Source organism: Ailuropoda melanoleuca, chromosome 9 (genome assembly GCF_002007445.2).
Source record: "Ailuropoda melanoleuca isolate Jingjing chromosome 9, ASM200744v2, whole genome shotgun sequence".
Taxonomy (NCBI): domain Eukaryota; kingdom Metazoa; phylum Chordata; class Mammalia; order Carnivora; family Ursidae; genus Ailuropoda; species Ailuropoda melanoleuca.
Window position 1 is genome coordinate 84900983 of NC_048226.1, and position 23908 is coordinate 84924890.

A 23908-nucleotide genomic window follows, 5' to 3' on the forward strand; every position below is an offset into this window, starting at 1 on the left:
ATCTTATTGCAGAAATACCACCACATGTAACAATATCTATAGAGTAAAATTATTTCCAGGTGTTAGTGGATGATCTTCTTATTCTAAGCAGTGGTCAACACAACTACGTTCCATCAACAGTAACCAAAATGATGATGATAGTATCTGTCAATATGCGCAATGGTTTACAAAGGTTCTCCACATAAACGGCTTAATGTTTTGATAAAAAATTGGTAAATGATAATATATAATTCTAACAATATAGGCAATATGAAGATGAAAGCAAAAAAAAAAAACAAAACACCACCAGAATCTTCCCTCCTAGAATCACCATCATTACCACGGTGTGAGCACCCTTGATATCGCTGTACAAACATACTTTGATAGTGGAACACAGTGGTGTAGAGACAGAAATGTGTAGTAAACACTATTCAGTTCGGTTTTACTCAAAATAAACTGAAGAAATAGGAATGAGAATGACCTTGAACGAACTACTGATCTTCACATGAAGGTGTTCCATCACAAGAATTTATTTTCTATATATTTGATTTTTAGAACAACCAGAGACTCTCAAAATCTCACTGTGTGTTTTAATACATTTTTACTTGTAAATATTCTTAACATATGGGAAGCTAGCTTACATTTTGTTAACAGTGTATTTTGTAAAGATGGAAACCACACTAAACCACTGTTTTTCCTTTTCTCTGCTCAGTGCCACTCTCGGGTCCCAAAAACTTGCGGGTGTCAGAAGAATGGTATAACAGGTTGCGCATTACTTGGGATCCCCCACCTTCCCCCGTAAAGGGCTATAGGATTGTCTACAAACCTGTTAGTGGTAAGTAATGCTCAGTAAAAAATGTTGTTACCATGATTAGGCATCTGAAATAGTTTTTAAGATAAGTTGTTTTTGTTTTGATTTTCTATCTGTCTTTGCTTTTGTCTCTAGTTTTGAGAAGTGGGAAGGGTCTTACCTTTTTTGAAAAAAAGATGTTTTTTCCTTGTATGTTCAGTGTTAGGGTAGATATTATCAGAACAATGAAGTTATGATCCCACCTAAAAAATGATGTTTATGGGCAGAATACATACTTGTTATACACCTAACCTAGGCACACCCCAGAAAAGGAGCCAGCCGAAGGAAGCCTTGACTCGGTAGGAATAAGAAGCTTCTATGGCTCAGTGGATATATAAGCCTTAACTATTCAGAATTTCTAATTTCTAATTCCTCTTCTACCTTTTACTTCTTGGGTTAGAAGGAAGATGTTGACTTACTTCTTGGATTAGTAGGAAAAAGCTGACTTACTAGCTTCTTAGTTTCTTCATTTTGGAAAGTATATTGGAAATTATAAAATTTGGAAACTGTATAAAATTCATCAAAGCCCTAAGGTTGTGGTAGTAAAAGGTGTTTTCTGTCAACCTCTTAGCCACCTTGGTGAGATCTGTCTCTCCTTACCTGCCACATCTTTCCATCCTGAAAGCAAGAGAATGGCGCCAAAAGGGGCGGTCGTGGCCTTGGTCTGTATGTCTGGAGAGATGAGGCACCTGTTATACTATCAACTCTTGACATTCAGTAATTCTGTGAAGTTTAAACAGGAAACTAAAAATAGATATTAAAGGGGTCTTGTCCATTTTCTGGACCTAGGCCTTCATTTCTGATTATTCATAAGAAAGGGGTTCTCTAATTGTGTTTATTGATTTGGCAAGAAAATTTAAAGAACGTTCTTTGGGCCATTCAAAAACTTTTTCTGCCCTCAAAGAGCACATTAGGCTCAATGTGTCCTCTGAGGTGTTGCTCTTGCCCCTGGAACACTTCGCAGCTTTTTCTGTTGTGTCCTACTATCCAGGTCCATACAAGTAAAATACCCCCACCTCCAATTTCTCCAGACAAACACCTCTATGAACTGAAATAAAATAGCAAGACTATACCACAGATGCACTGGTCTGCTCCAGACTGATTCTTTATGATCCATCATCAATTTTTTGGTTGCTTTTCTTTAGGCCCGAGGCATGTGTTAATTCATGAAACAGCCTTGCTAGAGTCATTCTTTGGACCATTTTATAAATATTTATCAGATTTTCTGAGGGAAAATAGTTTTGTTTTAGGCCGGTGGTAGTCAGTTGATGCAGTTTGGCTGCCCAACAGAGAGATTTTTGATTGCTACAACTTGGGAGGGTGGGGGGTTGCTATTGGCATCTGACAGGTACTGTGAGGCATCTGACACATCACAGTACCTGCCTCCCACCACCGCAGAATTAAGAATTATCCAGCCCAAAATGTCCATAGCACTGAGGCTGAGAAATCTTGCTCTGAGTTAAGTGGAAGAACTGTACGTGGTCATTTGAATAGAGATTTTGGTGCATGAGAAAATCACTACTGAGCTAACATGTACACACAGAAATATATAAATACATTGTGGGAAGGGGGTTCTGAAGTAAAGTAAAGAGTATTTTAGGAATTCGTTAGTAACTCAAAACTCTTAAAGAATGAGCACAGATGGGAAAACGCAGGAGGTAAATAAGTTTGGATAGGACTTAGCAAGGAATGTTTTTACTGCTAAATCAAATACTCCATTGAGCTGAAAAAGAGGTGAAAATGTAAAGACCCGAAGAAGCCAACTGGTCAAAGACCTTGGAATAATAGTGTCATCTGTCTGTTCTTAAAAATGCTAAGAGGAGGGGCTAGAACTCATAGTGGTAACATTTATGCTAGACTCCCATGTGGCAAGGTATAGCGTAGTATCCATGATAAAATTTGCTGCTACTGCCTCTTGCATGCCTGCTGGGGACAAGCCTGCGTGTCTGAGAAGGAACACTTGAGAATGACTTCTTCAGTTTGGCAAGTGCCCCAAAGCCTATGGCAATGGAGTAGCTTCACTGTGAAGACCTTACAAAATGGTAGCTAGGGGATCGTGAGGTGGACCAGCTTCTCTGAGTTAGCACTAGGGAAAGAACTGTATTTGAGGAAAAGGACTAGATTCCTAAAAAGAGCCCTAGCATGGTAGTCAGGTATTTAAGCCTCAGAGCCAGATGGGGTTCAAATCCAGCTCTGCTGTTTCTCTTCTATGTAATCCTGAGCAACTGAAACACAGTCGAACCAGTACAATTCCCGTCAGGAGTGTTTCCATTTTTCCGTTTTCCAGTGTAACTGAAATCACTCTTTCTCCCCTAGTTGCTGGCCCAACCCTGGAAACTTTTGTGGGAGCTGGCATTAATACCATTCTTATCACAAACCTCCTCAGCGGAATGGACTACAATGTGAAAATATTTGCCTCCCAGGCTTCGGGCTTCGGCGATGCTCTGACAGGCGTGGTGAAAACATGTAAGACTGATGTCCCGTTGCCTCAGCCCCTGCATGTGGTTTTGCTGCTTTGTTTTCACTGTAACTCAACCCCTGCTTCAACTTGGCGGTTGGTTTTTATTTTCCTCAGCATTGCCCTTTCTGGATGGTGTTTCATGGAAAGAAAGGTGTGCTCCTCACTCAGGGCTGTAGTTCAGCGTCTGGGTTGGCAGACTGAATGTCAGAACCTGACATTCAAATATACTTGATGGTGGCGGGTAGGATTTCCTTCTGGAAAGTCTTTGTTGGCATTTTTCACATTAAGTGAAATTTTCCAACCAGCCTGTGGCCTGACATGGCCAACACCAGTCAAAGTTGGACCGGAGGGGGGTGAGGGTGGGGGAGGTTTGCCTTTTCTCGAAGTCTCTGCCCCTCCCCCCTTACGTGAACATGCACATACGTGTGTACATACACACATGTACGCACACACACACTTGCCATCCATGAAAGATACAAAAAGGACTTTCTTCTGTACCTTTTAAGGGTTTTCATGCTGTCTGCACACCATCTGGGACTTCTCATTGGCATATACAACTTGCAGACACCCATGGTATAATGCAATGTTTTCCAAACTGCAGCATGTATGTTCCATATTCCTCATGTTTGTTATCCTTCCACACCATCTGTTTAATAGATTTCTTTAAATCGACTTAGATTTTTTTTAACTTAAATACTTTTCAAAACCCACATCGTTATCCTAAACAGAAGGCCAGTATTTTTAATACACATTCAAGATAATACATGAATAATGAAAATAAACATGGTGTGGCTGTGTGCTAATTAAAATCATGCTGTGCGTGCCCCACACTTCAGAAGGGTAATGGTGACTAACATAATATAATAAAAAATCATTAAAAAAAAAAAAGAAGGGTAGTCAAAAGTAAAAGCCTTAAATCTGCCACTTATTAGCTGTAACCTTGAGCAAAGGGCTTAACTTCTCTGAGCCCAAGTTTTCTCAACTCTAAAACGAAGATAACAGGCTGATTGTGAGGCTTGCAGAAACAATGGGTAAAAGTGTCTACCCTATGGCAAGCACTAGTGAATAACCATTATTATTATTGTAATAATTGTGCTTTATACCGTTGGCCCATAAATTACTCTCATCCCTATCAAATAATTTATTTGATGAATGGAATGATGCAAGAATGGGGCATATATTAAACCAGACCCCAAGCCACCTATATTTGGCCACCAACATTTTAGACAGGGCCAGGCTTTTCATTAGAGGAGGCTTCTTGAATTGTTTTTTCATGGATTATTTTAAGACCTTAAAGGCTGGATTATGGAATCAATTTAATCTCAAAAGAAATAGTCTGTCTTCAACAGATCTAGAAAGACTTTGGCCTGTGGTTCTGATCTTGTACTTGGCTGGTGAAGTAATGCCATTCCAGGCGCTAGGGTAACCTCCAAGGGATCTAGTTTAGCAATCCCACCGTCTTTCCTTAGGAGCACCCTAGATTCCCCTGCTCATTTTCCCACCCCCCCTCTTCCCTTCACTGGCGTACCTTCATTTTCCTCTCTAGATCACTCTTTCTCTCTGGGCCACTTTTTCTGTCTCTATGAGTTTTTTATTGACCACTGTTCTCTCTGCTCTGTCCTGTCTCTTTCTATCCTCTTTTCTCTGCTTCTCTCCTCCTTCTGTTCCATCCCTCTTCTCTCCTTCAATAAATACATTGGGTATTCCAAATATATCTTAAAAGAGAGTATTGAATTTTTTTATATTCTGTCCTTAAAGTAAAAATTAGATGGGCTTCTAGTTTATTTTCTCTTTCTTCCAAGCAAAGTAAAAGCCCATACAAGGCAAATAAATGAATTTAAAGTGTTTTTTAAATTTAGCGCGGTGACATAAATCATCAACAATTTCCTTTTTTTTTTTTTTTTATGGAACAGAAGGGCTTATTTTTTTGGCCTGAGGAAAAGAGGTCTCTCTCATTTAACAGAAAGGAACAATGTAAAGATGTACATTTTGATTAGACAAGATTATTTTTACCATCCTGAAAAAGAATTTTAAACTATTTTTATCATATGAGAGAGCTAAGAGAGAGGGAAAAGTAAGAGAAAATGATGTGGATAAAAATCAGATGTCATCAGAGAAAATAAATATTAATTTTCTACTTTTTCTGCTTGAGTCTGAATGATAAATACCAGATACTCCTTTCTTGTATTGGAGAAACACCATTTTTATTGCTTCCCCAAAGAACATTTCTGGGACTCATTTTTGTATCACAGTGTTCTACGATGAATAGGAATCTGTGTATTTGCTTTTTATAATTTTTTATGTATTAAATCTTTCATTTTTACATTTTCAAAAATTTGTTCATCTCCTTCAATCACATTTTGAAGGCCTGTCCTTGTGAAATTGCACCTGTTTGAGTAAGACTTCCCTTTTGTCTTTTTTTCGGTCTCTTTTATTTAAGCCAAGGCCATCCTTCAGTGGTTGATAAGTGTATATTGTATTTAATTTTTTTAGTTATAAAAGCATTATATATTAGTTGTGGAATATTTAGAAAACACAAATAAATAAAGAGAGAAGGTTAAAAATCTGGTCTTTTCCGTGTGAATAGATAGTTCCTTTTTTGTGTACAAATATCAAACAGGCCATAATATCCATAATGTTTTGCAACTGCTCTTTCCAGTAATAAAATAGTTATCTTTTGTGCACTGATTTATTGAGTTGGTGAATTTCCCTTCATTGGCTATGGGAACTTTGAATTAGAGTTGTGCTGTGTTAAAGTTCACTTCAGACTTGGGGACATTTGTGCCATTGTCTGTAGCGTGACATAGGTATGTTTCTATTTCCTTCTAGTGTTTTTGGGTGTGACCAATCTTCAAGCAGACCAGATTCAAATGACCAGCCTGTGTGCTCGGTGGCAGGTACATCGTCACGCCACTGCCTATAGGGTGGTTATAGAATCACTCCAGGGTAAGTACAACCTGACTTTGTCAGACATTCATGTACTTGGTTCTGTGCCAGTCTCTGTGGACAACATGTAGGTAACATTAGACCAGAGCCCTCACGTTTATATTATGGATCATACAGAATACGGAGTCAGAATGGCTAGTTAAGCCAATTCTTTAATCTCTCTAAATGATCCTTTTCTCATCTGTTTAACGGGTATAACCATGCCAATCTTGTGGCATTCTCAGAGGCTTACACTGAGATAAACCCATAAGACATTCTTGCAATGGTACTTTGCACATATTAAGCTCCAGAGAAATGTTAGTTGCTCTTGGTAGTAGGAGACAGCCAAGACAACACACGGTAAAATTATATGGTGCTATTACTTTGGTATATACTCTATGGGGAGCTCAATTTGCCTTTAATGTTTTTCTTTTTATTTTGGGGGATAGTTGGGAACAACAAACTTGTTGTTTACGGTTTAATGTATCTATGCCATCATGGGCAGGTTTTCCAGTATTACCATTCTCAAGTCCAGCTACAATTTGGGACTTAGTTTCAAAGTTGAAACACTAAAAATGTCTGCTAATTTCAATTAAAAGTTTCAAGAACAACAACAAAAGGCTGATTCCCAAAAAGTGAGTTTCTAAGGACTGTTAATCCTGATAACACATTAGCACCTTGGATAGTATTCAGAAGATAAGATCAAATAATGAAGATTACTTCGATATGATTTGTATTATCAGTAGAAAAGATGTGTCTTGTTATTTGGGGGAGACTCTAGGAGACACTGGAGAATCCCAAGTGATTCTTCTAATCTTTCAAATTTGGCAATAAAATTCATAAAAAACTTTTTTTCTGGACAAGTGATCGTGGTTTCCTCATTTAAAAAAGCAGAAGGAGCTAACTTGGGGGTCTGAATGGGACTGGGCTTAGTAGCCCATATCTTGGGCTATAACTACATCCAAAGTGCAGAAGTCTCACTTTTGGTCCAATCCAGAGAGGGGAAAGCACAGATTAGGAGGGCGGTGAGAGCATTTGGAAATACATGGAGACTGTGAGAATAGGACATAAGCAACACGAGAAGAGACTCCTGCCAAACCCAGCCAAGGCATTGTCTCAATAGAAGTGCTAAGCCACTAACTCCTTGATTCCCTATGTGTGAACCTATAAGGATCTCTTTAGGCTGGCATGACTAAACATATGGGAGTGGCACTATTCTGTAATAAACACTGAGTAAGGAAAAGTCAGGACAAGTCATATGGATTTTGTGGTTGTATTTAATGATTTATGGGATGTTTAAGCAAAAGCACATAAAAGCCATGCAATTGTTGGAGAAACAAGTATAAAATCTTGAGGAGTTATATTTCATCTATCGTTATAAAACCACTTAAGTCACATTTTCATATAGAAGGGCTGACATTTAGTGGTATTTGTTAGGCTTTTTAAAAAATACTAAGGATAAAAGTCACACTCCCAAACTACCCCACAATTTTTTTAACCTTCTATTTTTTTTTATTTTTTTAAATTCAGTTAATTAAATTATTTACTTTTCCAGAGATTCAATCCAAGAATATCATTTAAGAAGTTGTGATGAAGGGACATAGGCTCCTATGGGTATTCATTGTCTTTCATAAAAATTATATAGACTGACAAAAAGATATATCAAAACTGGCCTTATCAATGGAATTAGGGAGCTCCATAAGTCTTTTTTAAATTAAATGTCTTTAGCATATTTGCAAACTAGCATTGGGATTTTTATCAGAGGATGGATGTGTCTGATAACGTTGATCTGGTAGTCTAAAACCTCAAAAAGCTCTTTTTGAAGCTAAGACCCTTGTTAGAAAAAAAAAAACATGAGTCCACATTTCTTTCTTATCTTCAAGTGAGGTTAACTTGTACTCCCTCAGTATTATTTCCAGGCTGCCAAAAACCTCTTCAGCTGAGTCTTGATAGCCTCAATTAAACAAGAATGAACAAAGTGTTGCTCAATTGATTTTTCATCAGCATTTATAGCTGGGAGATTTATGAGTCCAATTAGCTTACATCTCATTCACCCAGTTGTCTAACTGAATAATATTAATTAACGGACAACAACAGTTTCTAATTCACAGCCTCAAAGAGGAGTGTTAGGGGTGGGGAGGGAGCGTAGGGATAGCTGTAGGGAGTATGTTTAAATATTTTAATATATAGTTTCGATCAAGGAATAGTCTTCCTACCCTAGAGTCGGGAAGAATTATGTTGTGTTTCTTTTCTTTCTTTTGTTAATATTTTGACCTCCTTCACTGAGTTCTCCTATGACCCCTCCGCCCTTAACCCCCAAGCCCAACTCCTGCCTCTGGCAACCAGGAATCTATTCTCTGTATCTATGAGCTTGATTTTAGGTGGAGTTCTGTTACTTTCCAAAGAAACGCAACCATTATTCAGATTGGTGCCTTTGAAGGACTTCTGGTCAGATGCAGAATCTTCCATAGGCAGATGCGTTTCAGAGCCCCCTTTGTTTTAACTTGGTAATAGCTCCCATTGGCTACATACGTTGCCTGTGCAGAAATTTTAGTCCTATCCACCCCTGAGGAGATACTAGAGAGAAATGGGATCTAATTCCTCCATGAGATAGAGATAAGCTTTGTCCCAGAGTGACCTATTTTTGAATGCTTCTGACAAATTCCTCCTGTTTGACAGGTAATTTTTTCCAGTTGTTTTTCTCTCTCTTTTTTTAAAGGTAGTCCCCATGGTCTGGTCGTACGCATTTGTATTCTGAGATGAAGTCAGTGGAGAGGCCTCTGTTTTAACCATAATTGCTGGTCAACTCTCTGGGCTTCGGTTCCCCTAAAATTACTTTTTTTGAGGGTTTTATCTGAGGCAATACCTACAAATTTCCAAGGTTTTTGTGACTAAAGTAGGCTGTAGCATTCAGGTTTGTTTGTAAATGGTAGAAATGCAGATAAAAGGGACTTAAGTGAATAGTCAATTAATTGACTGATATACTGGGAAGTTTGGAAGTGTCTAGCACCAGGCACATCTGGATCTAAGTGTTTAAACAATGCCATCAAGACGAAGTCTTGCGCTCTTCTGCTCTGTGCTTATGCTCCTCCAGATTCTCTGAGTTGGCTCCAGTCAGATCCGGAATGACATCCTCCCAGCTTACAGCTTAACCAGTCTGAGTGAAAAGAGAGCTTCTCTTTCTCAATAATTCCAACAAAAGTCCAGGAACTGAGTCATATTGGCTTGGCTTGGGTCACATGCCCCTAAATCTGTCATTGGGTTCAAGGGCATGAAACAAACGGACTGGTCAGACTTGGTTGCCTCCCATCTCTGTATCTGGAGGAGAGGAGGGTTGTTATTCAGTTCTTCCCAAATCATAGACCAAGAGTGGGGAAGAACGGATTCAAAGAAAGAGGGAATAGATGAAAAACAGGCAGAAACAACAGATGTCCTCTACTCATATAAATATTATGACTTTTTTTATAGCCAAGAAGAAAAAAAAAGAAAGAAAGATAGCAGAAGGATGAGGTCCTCTTAGTAGAGACAGAAATAAATCTGTGTTTGAGTCACTCACCCACTTGCCAAATTAAATTGTAGGCTTTTGGTTAATGGTAGGACAGACCAAAGTCAGCGACTTTTGGTTGGTCTTGGGTGGCTCAGAGCCCCGTGAGAGCCTCCATTAGATCTGCGGATGCTCTGGGATTCTGTCTCTCTATCCAGCTGTTGTTGAGTTGACTTGGCACCCAACGTTGGGTACTGTATTTACTTTTAAGTTCACGTATTTAAATTCCACATGGTCCCAAATACTTTATTCCCTTCTTAATCTCCATAACTTGGTGAATTTCTTTCTAGAGAGCTTAAGGAAGGTTTAAAGGATGCTCAACTTGTCTTCTTTCTTTGGGTGTTGAAATGCCAGTTTTGCAGTATCATTGACAAACAAAACGACAGCATAGTGGAGAGCTTAACAGAATAATAACCCAGACGATGTATTTAGCCTTGCTTCATAAGAATGAAAGCACAAAGACAGAATTTCTTCTTTTCCAAAAAAATAAATTAACTCCCTGCTTTTGGCACAAGGGGTTGAGGAAATTAGTCATCATTTGATCAGTTTAAATGTTTTCCTTTAAGGCAAAGCCATTAGGCCTAAATCACACATGCCAAAAGCAACATGGATACATCCCCATTCATGTAACCCCTCTTTGTTATTATTGGAAATTAAAGCAATGCTGTTTCCCAATAATTTTATAGTGCTTATTCCAGTTTTCCAATGTTTTGAGATTTTTTTTTTGTTTTAGCAATAAAATCCATTTATATTCAATTGTTGAGGGTCTATAAAGGGCATGAGTATCACGAGAAATAGAGATGACAGAAAAGCACTTTCTAGAATTGATTCCTGGAGAGTTCCTGGAAGCTTTTATGGAGATGGATTAATATCCATGCCATAGAATGTTTGTTTAACAGGTGACTCACAAAAGCTTTCAAGAGATTCCAAAATTGTGGGTAAAGTTTAGAAAGAAGCAGTTCATGTGGGGTCCTGAGCATGGGAACCACAGACTGAACTTGGACATGAGCAAAGGAGAGTGCAGGGTTTATAAACATTTTCTTACTATCAAATTCCTGTCACAATGAGATGTAATTTCACAAACACCTGAACAACTTTTTTTTTATTTCATCATTTGGTAATATATATGATAAGAAAATTTCTGAAGTAGACCTTAATTCATTCTGAACAAATATATTACTAAAGATTGTATTATAAAGTTTACTTTTGAAACTCCTTTATATTCTCAATCATAAAAACAAAAAAAAATTTCAAATTCCGTTTAACAAGTGGCTTTCATTTATTTATATTTTTAAAATCTTATTTATATTTTTTAAAAAAGGATTTTGTCCAGACAAATTTTAAATGACATATGTCATGTTTGTTCCGATATGTGTGTGTTGTAATAGATGTATGTTTTGTTCCAATACATATTACAATATAGATTGAAATTTAATAGGTATTATACATTTAAAATAGAAAAGTTACTACTTGATATTTTTTGTATTTTGTACTGTTCTGTTTTTAAGTGTTCTATATTTGGTTTATAGTTAATAAAGTGCAACTAACACTTTGAAGGAGTTCTTTTTAACCACTAAATAATATATGTAATGGATCAATCAATGTAGTTTTAAACACAGGCTTTTAAATTCTTAGAAGTAAAGCTATAGAAGATACAACTTATGGGTGAAATAAAGCTCAATCTAGATCTTTTAAAGTAATTGTTCTTTTTGTGTTGGCGCTGATTCTTCCTTTTAACCAATTATCCACGTGGTTACCAAAAAAAAGAAAAAGAAACACTCTATGCCAATGAAGAAAACCCATTTGAAACCCTTCAGTAATTAAAGCTGCCAAAGGAGGCAACTTTATCCAGTGGAGAGATAAAGCACTGAATCATAAGGGATCCTCATCGGATCTCTGCCAGCTCTCACATTTGCTTATTTCATATGCATTCCGCAGCTCTCAAACTGCTTTATTTAGAAACACCATACATGTAGCTTTCACTATTTTATGAAATATTAATGGAAATTAAAGCAGTGTCCTCTGAGACTGTGAGTTAGAGCTCTGAATTTAATTTCAGTTCTGCTACTTAGCATATGGACTTGATTAAGTGACTAACTTTTCTGGCCTTCAGTTTCTTGTCCTTAGATTGGGGATAATTATACATATCATAAGGATCAAATGAGTCGTTACACATAAAATCTTTAGAATAGTGCCTGGCACTTGATAGATGCTCATTAAATATTGGCTATTATTATCGTTCTTGTTGTTGTTTCATGAAATACAAAGCACAGAACCTGGCACACAGTAAGCTCTCAGAAAATGATGAATATCATTAATCCAACCACCTTAGACTCCAGACCCAAAAGCCAGCACTAATTTCTCCAGGAAGGCAAAGCCATCTTGCTGTGAATATGGGAATGAAGAAAGTAGCCAACAGTTAAACTGGGTCTACTAGGTTCTTTGTGCTTCTGCCATGGTGGAGACAAGAAAGAGAAGGTCCTTTGTGGAGAGGGCTGTATATGGCTGTCTCTTTGGTAGGAAAAGAACTTTGGAACCAGGAGTTGGGAAACAGTTCTACAGAATGTGCTTACTCAGTTATGATTTTGAAAGGATAGAAAATGATTCTCAGAGTGGATCGAGCCTCCTCGGAACTTCTTACGAGTCTTCATTGCCATTAAAAGAAATCATGAGTGTCAGTTAGAAATGAGGGGTGGATGACTTATTTCACTTAGCATTATCTCCTCCAGTGCCGTCCATGTTGCAGCAAATGTTGAGAAATCGTTCTTTTTGATATCTGAGTAATATTCCGTTGTACATATGGACCACATCTTCTTAATCCAGTCATCTGTTGAAGGGCATCTCAGCTCCTTCCACGATTTAGCTATTGTGGACAATGCTGCTATGAGCAATGGGGTGCATATGGCCATTCTCTTCACTACGTCTGTATCTTTGGGGTAAATACCCAGTAGTGCAATGGCTGGGTCATAGGGTAGCTCAATTTTTAACTTTTTAAGGGACCTCCACACTGATTTCCAGAGTGGCTGTACCAACTTGAATTCCCACCAACAATGTAGGAGGGATCCCCTTTCTCCACATCCTCTCCAACAATTGTTGTTTCTTGCCTTGCCAATTTTTGCCATTCTAACTGGCATAAGGTGGTATCTTAGTGTGGGTTTGATTTGAATTTCCCTGATGGCTAATGATTTTGAACATCTTTTCATGTGTCTGAAACACAAAAGACTATGGACTCAGAGAAACAGACTGAGGGCTTCAGAGGGGAGGAGGGTGGGGGAATGGGATAGGCTGGTGATGGGTAGTAAGGAGGGCACGTATTGCATGGTGCACTGGGTGTTATACGCAACTAATGAATCATCGAACTTTACATAAAAAACCAGGGATGTACTGTATGGTGACTAACATAATATAATAAAAAATATTATTATAAGAAAAGAGGAAAAAAAAATGAAGGCTGGAAATTGGGCATTCTGGGGACTTCCTGGCTGTCTCAGTGCCACTCCAAAGTCTTGCCTGCCTTTGTGGCAGTTCTGAAAATCATCTGGACCCATGGATGAAGTTTCTGAGACCCAGGAAGTGGAGGTTTCATCCACAGGTGTAAGGACTGCCTGGAATTCTATAATCCCTAACTCTATACCTATATTTTAATTTTATTAAGTAGGCTCCACACCCAGTGTGGGGTTTGAACTCACCGCCCTAGGATTAAGAGACGCATGTTCTCCTGCCTGAGCCAGCCAGGCGTCCCAGCATACCTATGTTTTTAGGCCACTGCCAGGAAGGGCATCTCGTCGCATGGTAATAAGTTGTATGGGGCCAAAAGGATGTGTCTTTTTGTCAATTTGTAATTGGTTGACTGTGTTCTGGAGATCCATGTTGATAAACAAATATTCTAATTTTTAAAAAGTAAATACGTTCACCTCCACACCTGTCCAAAAGATCAATTATGACATGTACACACAATTATATACACTAATAATTTTCCATTAAAGTGTTGATCTCAGAAGTCTTTTATTCTCATTTTTGAACATGTGAAAATGTGATTTTCAATTATTAAAAAAAAATTAGTGGATGTATTAACTCTTTAGAAAAAGGTACAGTACCTAAACAAGTAAAATCCATCCTGAAGTTATCTGATTAGGCCACGCATATTAAGCATTTTAGAAGCAAATCATCTACCGATGGCTGTTTTTAAAAATTCATGTGTGTATGTTTTGTTTTATTATAGACACAAAAAAGCAAGAATCCACTGTGGGTGGAGGGACAACCAGGCATTGCTTCTATGGACTTCAGCCTGATTCAGAATATAAAATCAGTGTTTACACAAAGCTTCAGGAGATCGAGGGACCCAGTGTGAGCATAATGGAAAAAACACGTAAGTCAAGTGTGTCCTCTCCTGATCCCCGTCTCCATGGACAAATAGTATTTCAGGCATCCTGTTTTGGTTCAAAAAATTTATTCCAGTTAGAAAAATGTTAGCTATTGCTGCCCAGGAATATCTGTAATACAAGTTTTCTTCCTCTTCTCCAGTCCCATAATTCACTGCATGTGGCCCACTGATGTCATCTGCATGGGTTTTTTTCCATCCTCCATATGTTTCACAAGGGACCATAAGGCCATATGATAGCGCAGTACTTGAAACAATGACCTTTATTGTGATCTATATCCATAAGGAACTTTTGTGGTATGCAGAGTGCGAAATGAAGTTTAAGGACCGGGTCCTGACATTCAAACAATGGCATATTACCACAGCTCTGAGGTGGGAATGGAGCCAAGATGTTCCAAATGGCTGACCCTCAAGTTATTGCCTACTTAAGAGGCCCTTGCACTTTTTCCAAGTTGGCTGCAGATCTGATGTACTGAAAGGAAAAGCAAAGTATAAAATTAAAACAAAGCACTTTTGACATGTTCTAAAGACCAAGGAGAGTGTCAACTTCTTGGAATGGCTTTTAATCAAGCATTCCTGACGTAAGGGCCACAAACATGAAAATGGTTTTAATTGTAGTGAATTCTGGGGAAGTTTGTGTACTTAACTCAGTATCTTGAACTTAGACTCAAAGTCCCTGAGGATTTGTATCTGAATAGGTGGTGAGCAATGGGTTTTCTTGGTTGGCCCCTCTCTCATATATCTGACATTTGGAAAGTTCTGTCGATGTATATAGGTCTTTCAGTTGGTCTGGCACAGGCAGGAAGAAATCATCAGCAATGTGTGACCTTCAAAAACAGTGAAGGCATAATAAATGGAATCATCCAATTTTTTTTCTAATATGAAGATTTTATTTTGTAACGCTAAAATATTCCACATCTTATATTGCATATATAGTTTTGAGGTATAAACTATATATCATAAAATTCACCAATTTTAAGTGTATAATTAAATGATTTTTCGTACATTTAAAGAGTTGTATAGTCATTACCACAATCCAATTTTACAACATTTCCATCAACCCAAGGAGATCTTTCATACTCATTCATTCACAATTCTTTGTCCCATCTTCAGTCCCAGGCTATTTGCTTTCTTTTCTTATACATTTGCTTTTTCTGGACATTTCAAAGATGCACCTGGCATCTTTTACTTAGCATATGTTTTTGAGGTTTATTTATCTTGTAGGCTGTATCAATAGTATGTTTCTTTTTATTGCTGATGGGAATTCTGTTTTATGGATAGAGGATCATATAATTTTGAAGTTACTAGGGGCCTTGTAGTGCACAAGATTTAAAGTCAAACAGACTTCATTGGGAACCTTTCTAACATTGTGGCTTTGGGCAGTTCCACATCTCTGAGCTTCTTTTCACTTAGCAGTAAAATTTAATACTTGCTTTCTTATCCCATGTGGTGGTGGTAAACATCCAAGAGAATCTTTGAGGAAATTTTCTATCTGTATCTTACTGAACAAATATTGGGTATCACCATGGCTATCTTCTTAGAAGTCACAAAGTGATGGCCATGGGTTAAATATCGCCATGAAATAGGTTTTCTCTGAGCCATACATTTTTCCCCCAGGCTTTAAAGAATTTGTTGAAAGTTTAAAAGTTTTGGCAACACAGGACACACATATCAGGGTGCCAATCTGCTGAAACCAACTGCTGTCTCTTTTACATAGTATATGTGTGCTCAAGTTTGCTCCTTGTTAGTGTCTGGGCTAGTTCTTTGCTCATTTTCATTACTTGCTTGACCTTTAAAAATCTTTGAGTTTGCGATCCCTGGTCTACTTCAACCTCCCATCCCCTAACCTTAACTCTGCAAGTGTTAACTACCAACCCAGGGTTGATTTGGGTAGCTCTCTTTGATGTGTTTCCCTTATGTTGAAGATATCTGTCTTCTTGTAGATTCTACCCACCGGCTGAAGTTCAACCTTCTGAATCAGTGCAGATGAAGACTGCTCCCTCTTCTGTGTGACAACCCCTCACATATTAAAGACAGGGACCATCTGAAAGCCACATAGAGGATATAAACATGTGTCACCAGTTCATTGTGGTTCTTCCTACCCAAAAGAGTCTTTGGCCAGATGTTCTGCCCAAACATATTGATCTGTCTGCCATTGCTTCTCATTGATTTGGTTCTTAGGATTTAGAACTTAGGATATGCCTCAATTTTCACATTAAGGAAGATGGGCAATTATAAAGATGACCCACTACTTCCACAGATTTTAAGATAAATACATCTGGCTTTAGAAGTATTTTATGGTACTTTCAAGACAGTTTTACTGTCCTAGTTTTGGTATTAATATTTCTCAATTTTTACTTTACTTTTGACACTTTTCAGCTTCAAAAATTGCCTTTAAAAGATAAAAGTGATATATATCCATAATAATGGAACAGAAGGTAAAAAGTGTTTTGTTGACTTCCCTCTTCCCCCATTCTTCCTTCCCATAAGTGCCCATTTGTACCAGCTTGGTCTCCTTCAAGAAATTCTCCCTTTATCTATCTATCTATCTATCTATCTATCTATCTATCTATCTATCCATCTATCTATCTATCTATCTACCTACCTACCTACTTATTAATCTATCTAATCTATATCTATATAGAGATATGGAGATATATATTTTATATATCAGGTGCATATATATCTGATAGATTTTTTTTGTTTCACAAATAAGATCATACCATGGTATTCTGTGACTTGTGTCATTTCACATACTAATTAATTTCAAACATTTTTCCATATTGGTAATCAAGTTATCTGATTTTGTAAAATGTTGAATTATTTTACTCAAATAATTTTATTTTGTTGCCTCTTAGAATTGGAAGAGACCTTAAAATTAAAATTCATCTCTTCCAACCTTCCTGCCAGTGAAGGAATTCCCTTTACAACATTCCTGACCATGTAATCAGTCTGCCTAACCTCAGATCTTTCCAGCTATTTGATGCTCACCTGTCTCCAGAGTGAATGACTATGATTAGTCAAGAGTTTTCACTCATATCAATTAGAGATAATAAAAAGAATTTTCTCAGTTTTTCTTAAATTTTTAGCACCAAATAAGAACAAGAAAAGAATATAGTAACATTGAGGATGTTTACCTAATGACTCCATAATTTCCTTGCTCTTTGCCACATGAACTGCTGTGAAAGTCACCTCTCTCATGTAGCTATCCCCTGTTCCTTTAGCCAATCACACTTTGCATATTACATGAACTTCTCATCCCTCATCATCCAGGTTGAATTGATCTGGATACACATCCACAGCAGTGAAAGTTTTCCAGATAGAGTCTGAGCAGAACAGAGAACAAATTAGATTCCACTGGGGACCACATCCTGGGGAAGCAGGGTGAGAAGGGGGGAAAGTGATATTGAACAAGGATTGATGGTCAGTCCTTAGTCAGGGAGAATGGAAATGAAGTTTATTATATGTGTGAAAGCAGCCAGAGACTAATCTGAAATGGGTTGGCAAGAGTCTTGCCTTAAATCAGCATTAAAACTACTTTGTAGTTGACAGTTTGATTGCATTGACTCCTGCTGTGTAAACTGAATTGTGGCAAAATGGCATCTCAGGCTTTCAGTCTGAGTTTTAGGGGATGGATGGAGCCAGTTTTCACAGGCTGTGGCTGATTTATAGTAGTCGCTAACTTTACTAAATTCTCCAAGAAGACAATGGTGAAAATCATTGACTTCCCTGAAGAATTATTACTCCATGACCTCCCTCTCTTCACCGCAGATGTGGTGGCTAATCAATGTCCCTTTTCCCTCTGCTTTACAGAGTCACCTCCTACTCAACCACCTACTTTTCCTCCGACCATTCCACCAGCAAAGGAAGGTAAAAGAATATGATAATGCGGTGATTTTAGGTTCAGGGTTTCTGTTGGTTTTGTTTCTTAAACATTAAAATGTAGAAAAGAGTACAAAGAAGAAAATTAAGAACACAGTTTCATATCCCAGAGGTAATTCCTTCATGCATTTTGATGTATTTTTTTCTCTGATTTATTAAGGAAAATTTTCATTTTGAGTATATTTTCACATAGATTTTGCTCTCATTTCAAAGTTGAAATCCAATCTTGATTTCATTTTTCCTTGGTAACAGAGGACCAGATTTTCTTTAATAAGCTTATAATTAGCAGATCTTGTGATCCTTTTCAGCTCTAAATTCAAACCATAAATTTGTAAAATTTTATGAATCTCAGAACTTAGAAGAACAACCTTACCAGATCCTTATTGTCTCTGGAATATTACCACACCTGGAGATGGTTTATTCTGTATTATAAATAGCTTTAAGGGAATGAAGTTGCACTTAATAAAATAAAACCAAGCATGTTTTTTTTCCTAAAGAAAGGAGGAAGGCACATTATCTCATAGAATATTTGTGTGCAACTGGCCAAAGATTAAAAGATTCAGATTATTGATGAGTAAATTGTTTCATCATAAGACAGAGTCAACCACAATGATCCACACTAATAAGGGGAAGACAGGCATAGAGAATCTGAAACAGCACAGGGACACCAACCAAGGACTACTGAAAACTGCTTATAGTAGAGTGGGTTTCTGTTGGTGTGTTTCTTGCTTGTTATGTTGGTATCAGTAGTAACTACTGATAATAGTCTCCCCGGGTTGGCATTAGTGTACATTTCTTAACAAGTACCAAAGAGTGGAAGAAAGGCATAGACAGAATTTAAGAGCAAGGCTGGAAGTTGGCTTACAGCCTTAGCCCAAATGCATATCAAGTTGTAGATTCATCTGCTTCCATTATGTCTTGTGCCTTCCTTCTGGATTTGAATCTCTCTGAAGTTACGGGCTCAATAAGCAGAGGATAGGGTACCTAGAGTAAAAGCTTGGACTTTCTTCTAATAAGTGGGTATTTGAGAGTATTTGTTACTACTTCTATTTCTAAATCACTTTAGTTCCTCATTTTTCTATTATTTCATTTTCTATTTTGGAGGACTGAGATCGGTGGACTTTTTTTCCTCTGTAATTCCACATGTTTGATAAAAGCTTCTCAGTCATGAAGTCAATCTTCTCCTTGACTACAGGAAAGAAATGATTGTCAGGAAGTGTAATGAGCAAGAGCTTGGAATGTGATTTATACCTTTCCTTTGGGAAGGAGCTGTAGTTACCAGAAGGAAACCATCATCTGCTTTGCTGGTTGTAATAACTACTTTCTTTTCCTCTTATCGCTAACTCAAAATCATTTCTGGTCTTCAGTATGCAGAGCTGCCAAGGCTGACCTGGTGTTTATGGTGGATGGATCCTGGAGTATTGGAGATGAAAATTTCAATAAGATCATTAACTTTCTCTACAGCACTGTTGGCGCTCTGAACAAGATCGGTGCAGATGGAACTCAAGTAAGGCTCTTTAATTCATTCTATGTATTAAAAAATTATCCCAAGTGGGCGCCTGGGTGGCTCAGTTGGTTAAGCATCTGCCTTCGGCTCAGGTCATGATCTTGGAGTCCCACATCATGCTCCCTGCTCAGCGGGGAGTCTCTTTCTCCCTCTGGCCCTCTCCCCCTCATGCTTGCTCTCTCTCATTCTCTCTCTCTCAAAGAAATAAATAAAATATTTAAAAAATATCCCAAGCTATTGTTATGGCTACTTGTCAGTTGATATGGGTAATATAGTGATCAGATATGACCCTAAATGAGAGAATAGACAAGTCTGGGTTTGGAAACAGCTTACTGATGCCTGATAGAGTTTGAGAAGATGCTGATCCTTAAAAGCTATTGAGTTCAGCAAACTAAGAAAAATTAGAATGGCCACATGAGTAGATGTTTCTTTTATGTACAACAACAGAGTAACTCCTTTAAGTATACACCCAATATTTTCCTTGCCCTCAAGGACATTAAAATCTTAAAAGAGAAAGATTATGCCCATAAATTCTTGTAGATCAAGTAGCACATAAAACATAAATCTAATTTATCCATTCAGTCAAATAAATATTTATTGAGAATTTATTCTGGTCAGGTAGAGTACTGTCATAATGCTTATAACAATGTCCCCAGTTTCAGAGTGCTCAGAATTTTAAAGGTTGGGAGAGGATGAGGATGGGAGACAGATGTAAAATAGACATCAAATAAATTCACAAGGTAGGGATGCAAACTAAGAAAAGAGTTATGTGATTTTAAATTCACTGAAGGTTATTTTAAATTGTGTGTGGGGGTTATTTTAAATTGTGCGGTCAGCAAAGACCCCTTTGAGAAGGTGGCCTTTGAACTGAGATGTAGATGATGTGGGGAATGCTGCGAGTAGAATTTTCAGGAAGGGAAGATCGTAAGTGCAAAGAGACCAAGATGAAAATGAGTTTTGAGTCTTCAGATGCTAAAACTTGTGGCTGGAACATAGTAAATGAATGTGGTGGGGTGGGGGGGTATAGGAAAAGATGTGGAAGCAAAAGAGAAAGCCAGATCATCTTGACTCTCGTGAACCACTGAAGGAGTTGATGTTATCATAAATACAGTGGGAAGCCACTGGAAAGTTTTGTTTTTAAAGATTTATTTATTTGAGAGAGAAAGAGTGCATGCGCATGAGATGGGGGGAGGGGCAGATGGAGAGACTCCCAAGTAGACTCCCTGCTGAGTGCAGAGCCCACACAGGGCTTGATCGAAGAACCCTGACATCGTGACCTGAGCCGCAACCAAGAGTCAGATGCTCAACCAACTGAGCCACCCAGGCACCCCTGCCACCGGAAAGTTTTAAGGAGAGAAGATCTGATTTTCTTTTTTAAAAAGGTCATTCTGACTGCTTTGTGGAGCGTGAATAGTAACACGGGTAAGAATGGATGCAGAGAGACCATAGTCTAATGCAGAGATGAGTTGGAGGCCTGGGTGTGGGTGCAGCAAGGAGATGCATGGGTAGGAACAGTTTCAGAATGTATCACGGAGGAATGGCTGAGAAAATTTGGATGTAAGGGGAACCGTAAGAGAAAAATGGAGAAAGTGCTGAGGCATTTCGGGGGGAGAGGAGAAATTTGTTTTGGATAGAGGGGTCAGATGTGGTTCCCTAGAGATGGTGACATGTACAGCAGTGGCCCTTGATAAGCTGGTAGCAGCTGAAGGCTCACACAATCAAAGAAAGCACTTTGAAGATACTTTATTTATTCCCTCTCATGATCGTTCTGAAAACAAAACCAAAAAACCCAATAAATTAAAGATGGCCCCTAAATTCTACTTGAAGAGAAGCAAACTATAGGAAATGAAGCCGGGATGGCTTTTATTGTAGTGGTTAAAAACATAGATTTTGGGGGTGCCTGGGTGGCTCAGTCGGTTGAGCGTCTGACTCTTGATTTCAGCTCAGGTCCTGGTCCCAGGGTCTTGAGATGGAGCTTTGCGTGGGCTCCGTGCTCAGCGGGGAGTCTGCTTGAGACTCTTTCTCCCTCTGCCTCTCCCCTTGCTCAGTCCCTAAATAAATAAATAAATAAAATCTTAAAAATAAAGAAAAGAACATAGATTTTGAAGTAGGATTTACTTGGCTTCAACTGTGGGTTCTGTCAGTGGCCGCTCTCGGGATTTTGTGCAAGGCACGTGACTTTGAGTGCCTATGCCTTCTCATGTGTTAGAAGGTTGGAAGAGTAGTAATTTCTTAACAGGTTTGTTTCATGAGGACATCCTTGTAAAGAAACCACCTCCAATTCTCTGACCTTTGTCAAATTACAAGGCTGCCTTTTTTTTTTTCCATTTGTCAAACGAGGTAGCAAAAGGCCTACACACTTTTTGAAAGCGATTATTATGAGACTGAGAGAAAATTTTAAAAATAAACTGCTTCCTGAAAAATACTTAGGAAATAAAAAATGCTGTTTAATGTGTTGTCGTGTTTGCTATGCAACTTGTGTGAAATTTTAAGCTGTGGTTTGGGTTAAAAAAGAAATTTAAATTGTAGGTGTAATCATGCCATTGTGTGTGCTCTCCGGAAGAAGTCTTTATATACATGAAAACAAATACATTATTTCTCTCCAGGTTGCAATGGTTCAGTTCACTGATGACCCCAGAACAGAATTTAAACTAAATGCCTACAACACCAAAGAGACTCTTCTTGATGCAATTAAACGTATTTCGTATAAAGGAGGAAATACAAAAACAGGTAACAACAACAGCAACAACAAAACTCAGCAAAGACCCAGAGTAATTCATCATTAGTAATTACTGAAATGCCTTTTTTGGAGGCATAGGAATATAGATTTTTTGAAAAGATTCTTCATTGACCTAAGAACTTTCACCCTTCCCTCCCCAGTGAAACAAACAAGGGGAGGAATGAAATTGAACAGTTGGCCTTCCTTTGTTTCAGGAAAAGCAATCAAGCATGTCCGAGATAGTTTGTTCACTGCAGAGTCAGGGACCAGAAGAGGCATCCCAAAGGTCATCGTGGTTATAACTGATGGCAGGTCACAAGATGATGTGAACAAAATCTCCGGGGAGATGCAATCAAATGGTAAGTTTCACACAGATGCAATCAAATAGTAAGCCATGGATAGTAATGTTGCCATTGTTTTCTGAATACAAATTTATAGGCCACATCGGAATGACCTAAGTGTTCTAAGTCTTTCTTAATATTTAATCTAAATCTTTCTTAATATTAACTAGACAGTGTGATTTAAAAAAAAAAGTTCCAAGTTACAAATCTAATATTTTGCTGTATTTTCTCTAACACTTTTGTTACATATAGGATGCCCTGTGTAAGACATTATAGCAACTAAGTGCAATCCTCTGAAAAGGATCATTATGAAGGGCCAGGGAGGGAACACAAAAGCTCCTCAGTCTCCTCGTCTATAAAATGGAGATTCTCATAAGATTATCATGAAGATTACATTTTTTCAGACGTGCCTGGCAAACACTTGTTTAATATTTATTTGCCAAGCGTGGAACCATGACCCCCCTCAAGCTGCCAGCCTATTAATATCTCAGGGTTTACATGTAAAAACAAAACAAAACAAAACAAAAAAACAAAAGACACCTGAGATAACGTTTCTCTGTCTCAACTACATTTCACCCCATAAACCTTAAAATAATTATTAGACGTATATAGCACAAAGATGTTCCTCCGACAGCAACTATTTCGTCTCAAGCACTAATTGGGGCATTGGCCGCCTTGAGTTTTCTTTAAAATGGAAAATTGCTTAGGGGATGATGGAATAATTATCGTATAGTGGCATGTGCCCTTGTAGAATTCTTGTGGGCTGTAAAAAATGAATTATCCACCCCCACCAGGCCTCCTTCATAAACACACGTTAAACACTGGGACATGTCTTACATTGCATTATTTGTATTTTGTGCAGTTTAAAATAATCAGAAATCTCTTCCCCTCCTGCCATAGGCTACAACATCTTTGCCGTTGGTGTGGCTGACGCAGATTACTCAGAGCTGGTTAGCATTGGCAGCAAGCCCAGTTCTCGGCACGTCTTCTTTGTGGATGACTTTGACGCCTTTAAGAAAATTGAAGATGAGTTGATTACTTTTGTCTGTGAAACCGCATCAGCAAGTTAGTTCTTTGGAATTTGTGCTTAACTCATGTTGCTTAATGGCTGAACTATTTCATACCAGTTAAATAATGAGTCCCATCTTGATCTGAGAAAAGAAGATGGACTTGCAGAGCTGTTTATTATGCAGACATTAAGTTGTGTGGTTTTGAGCATTTGGAAATAAACCTCCACTCTCCCCCGTTTAGGGTTTTAGGTGGATAAAAACTTTCCCTAATGAGACGAGAGTCTATGTCTGAAAGCAACTCGCCTAAAC

General features: G+C 38.1%; 1 protein-coding gene across 6 annotated transcripts in view; it reads left to right on the top strand.

Moving 5' to 3' along the window:
• The window catches only part of COL14A1 (collagen type XIV alpha 1 chain), a 225959-nt gene that overhangs the window by 116089 nt on the left and 85962 nt on the right, over nucleotides 1-23908 (top strand). For all 6 annotated transcript variants that reach the window (XM_034668564.1, XM_019806266.2, XM_034668565.1 and 3 more), the window contains 9 exons: nucleotides 692-814; nucleotides 3146-3295; nucleotides 6120-6236; nucleotides 13982-14128; nucleotides 17954-18010; nucleotides 19390-19529; nucleotides 22136-22259; nucleotides 22464-22607; nucleotides 23490-23654. In XM_034668564.1, coding sequence (XP_034524455.1) covers nucleotides 692-814; nucleotides 3146-3295; nucleotides 6120-6236; nucleotides 13982-14128; nucleotides 17954-18010; nucleotides 19390-19529; nucleotides 22136-22259; nucleotides 22464-22607; nucleotides 23490-23654 — 1167 coding nt within the window. The remainder of the gene's footprint in view (nucleotides 1-691; nucleotides 815-3145; nucleotides 3296-6119; nucleotides 6237-13981; nucleotides 14129-17953; nucleotides 18011-19389; nucleotides 19530-22135; nucleotides 22260-22463; nucleotides 22608-23489; nucleotides 23655-23908) is intronic.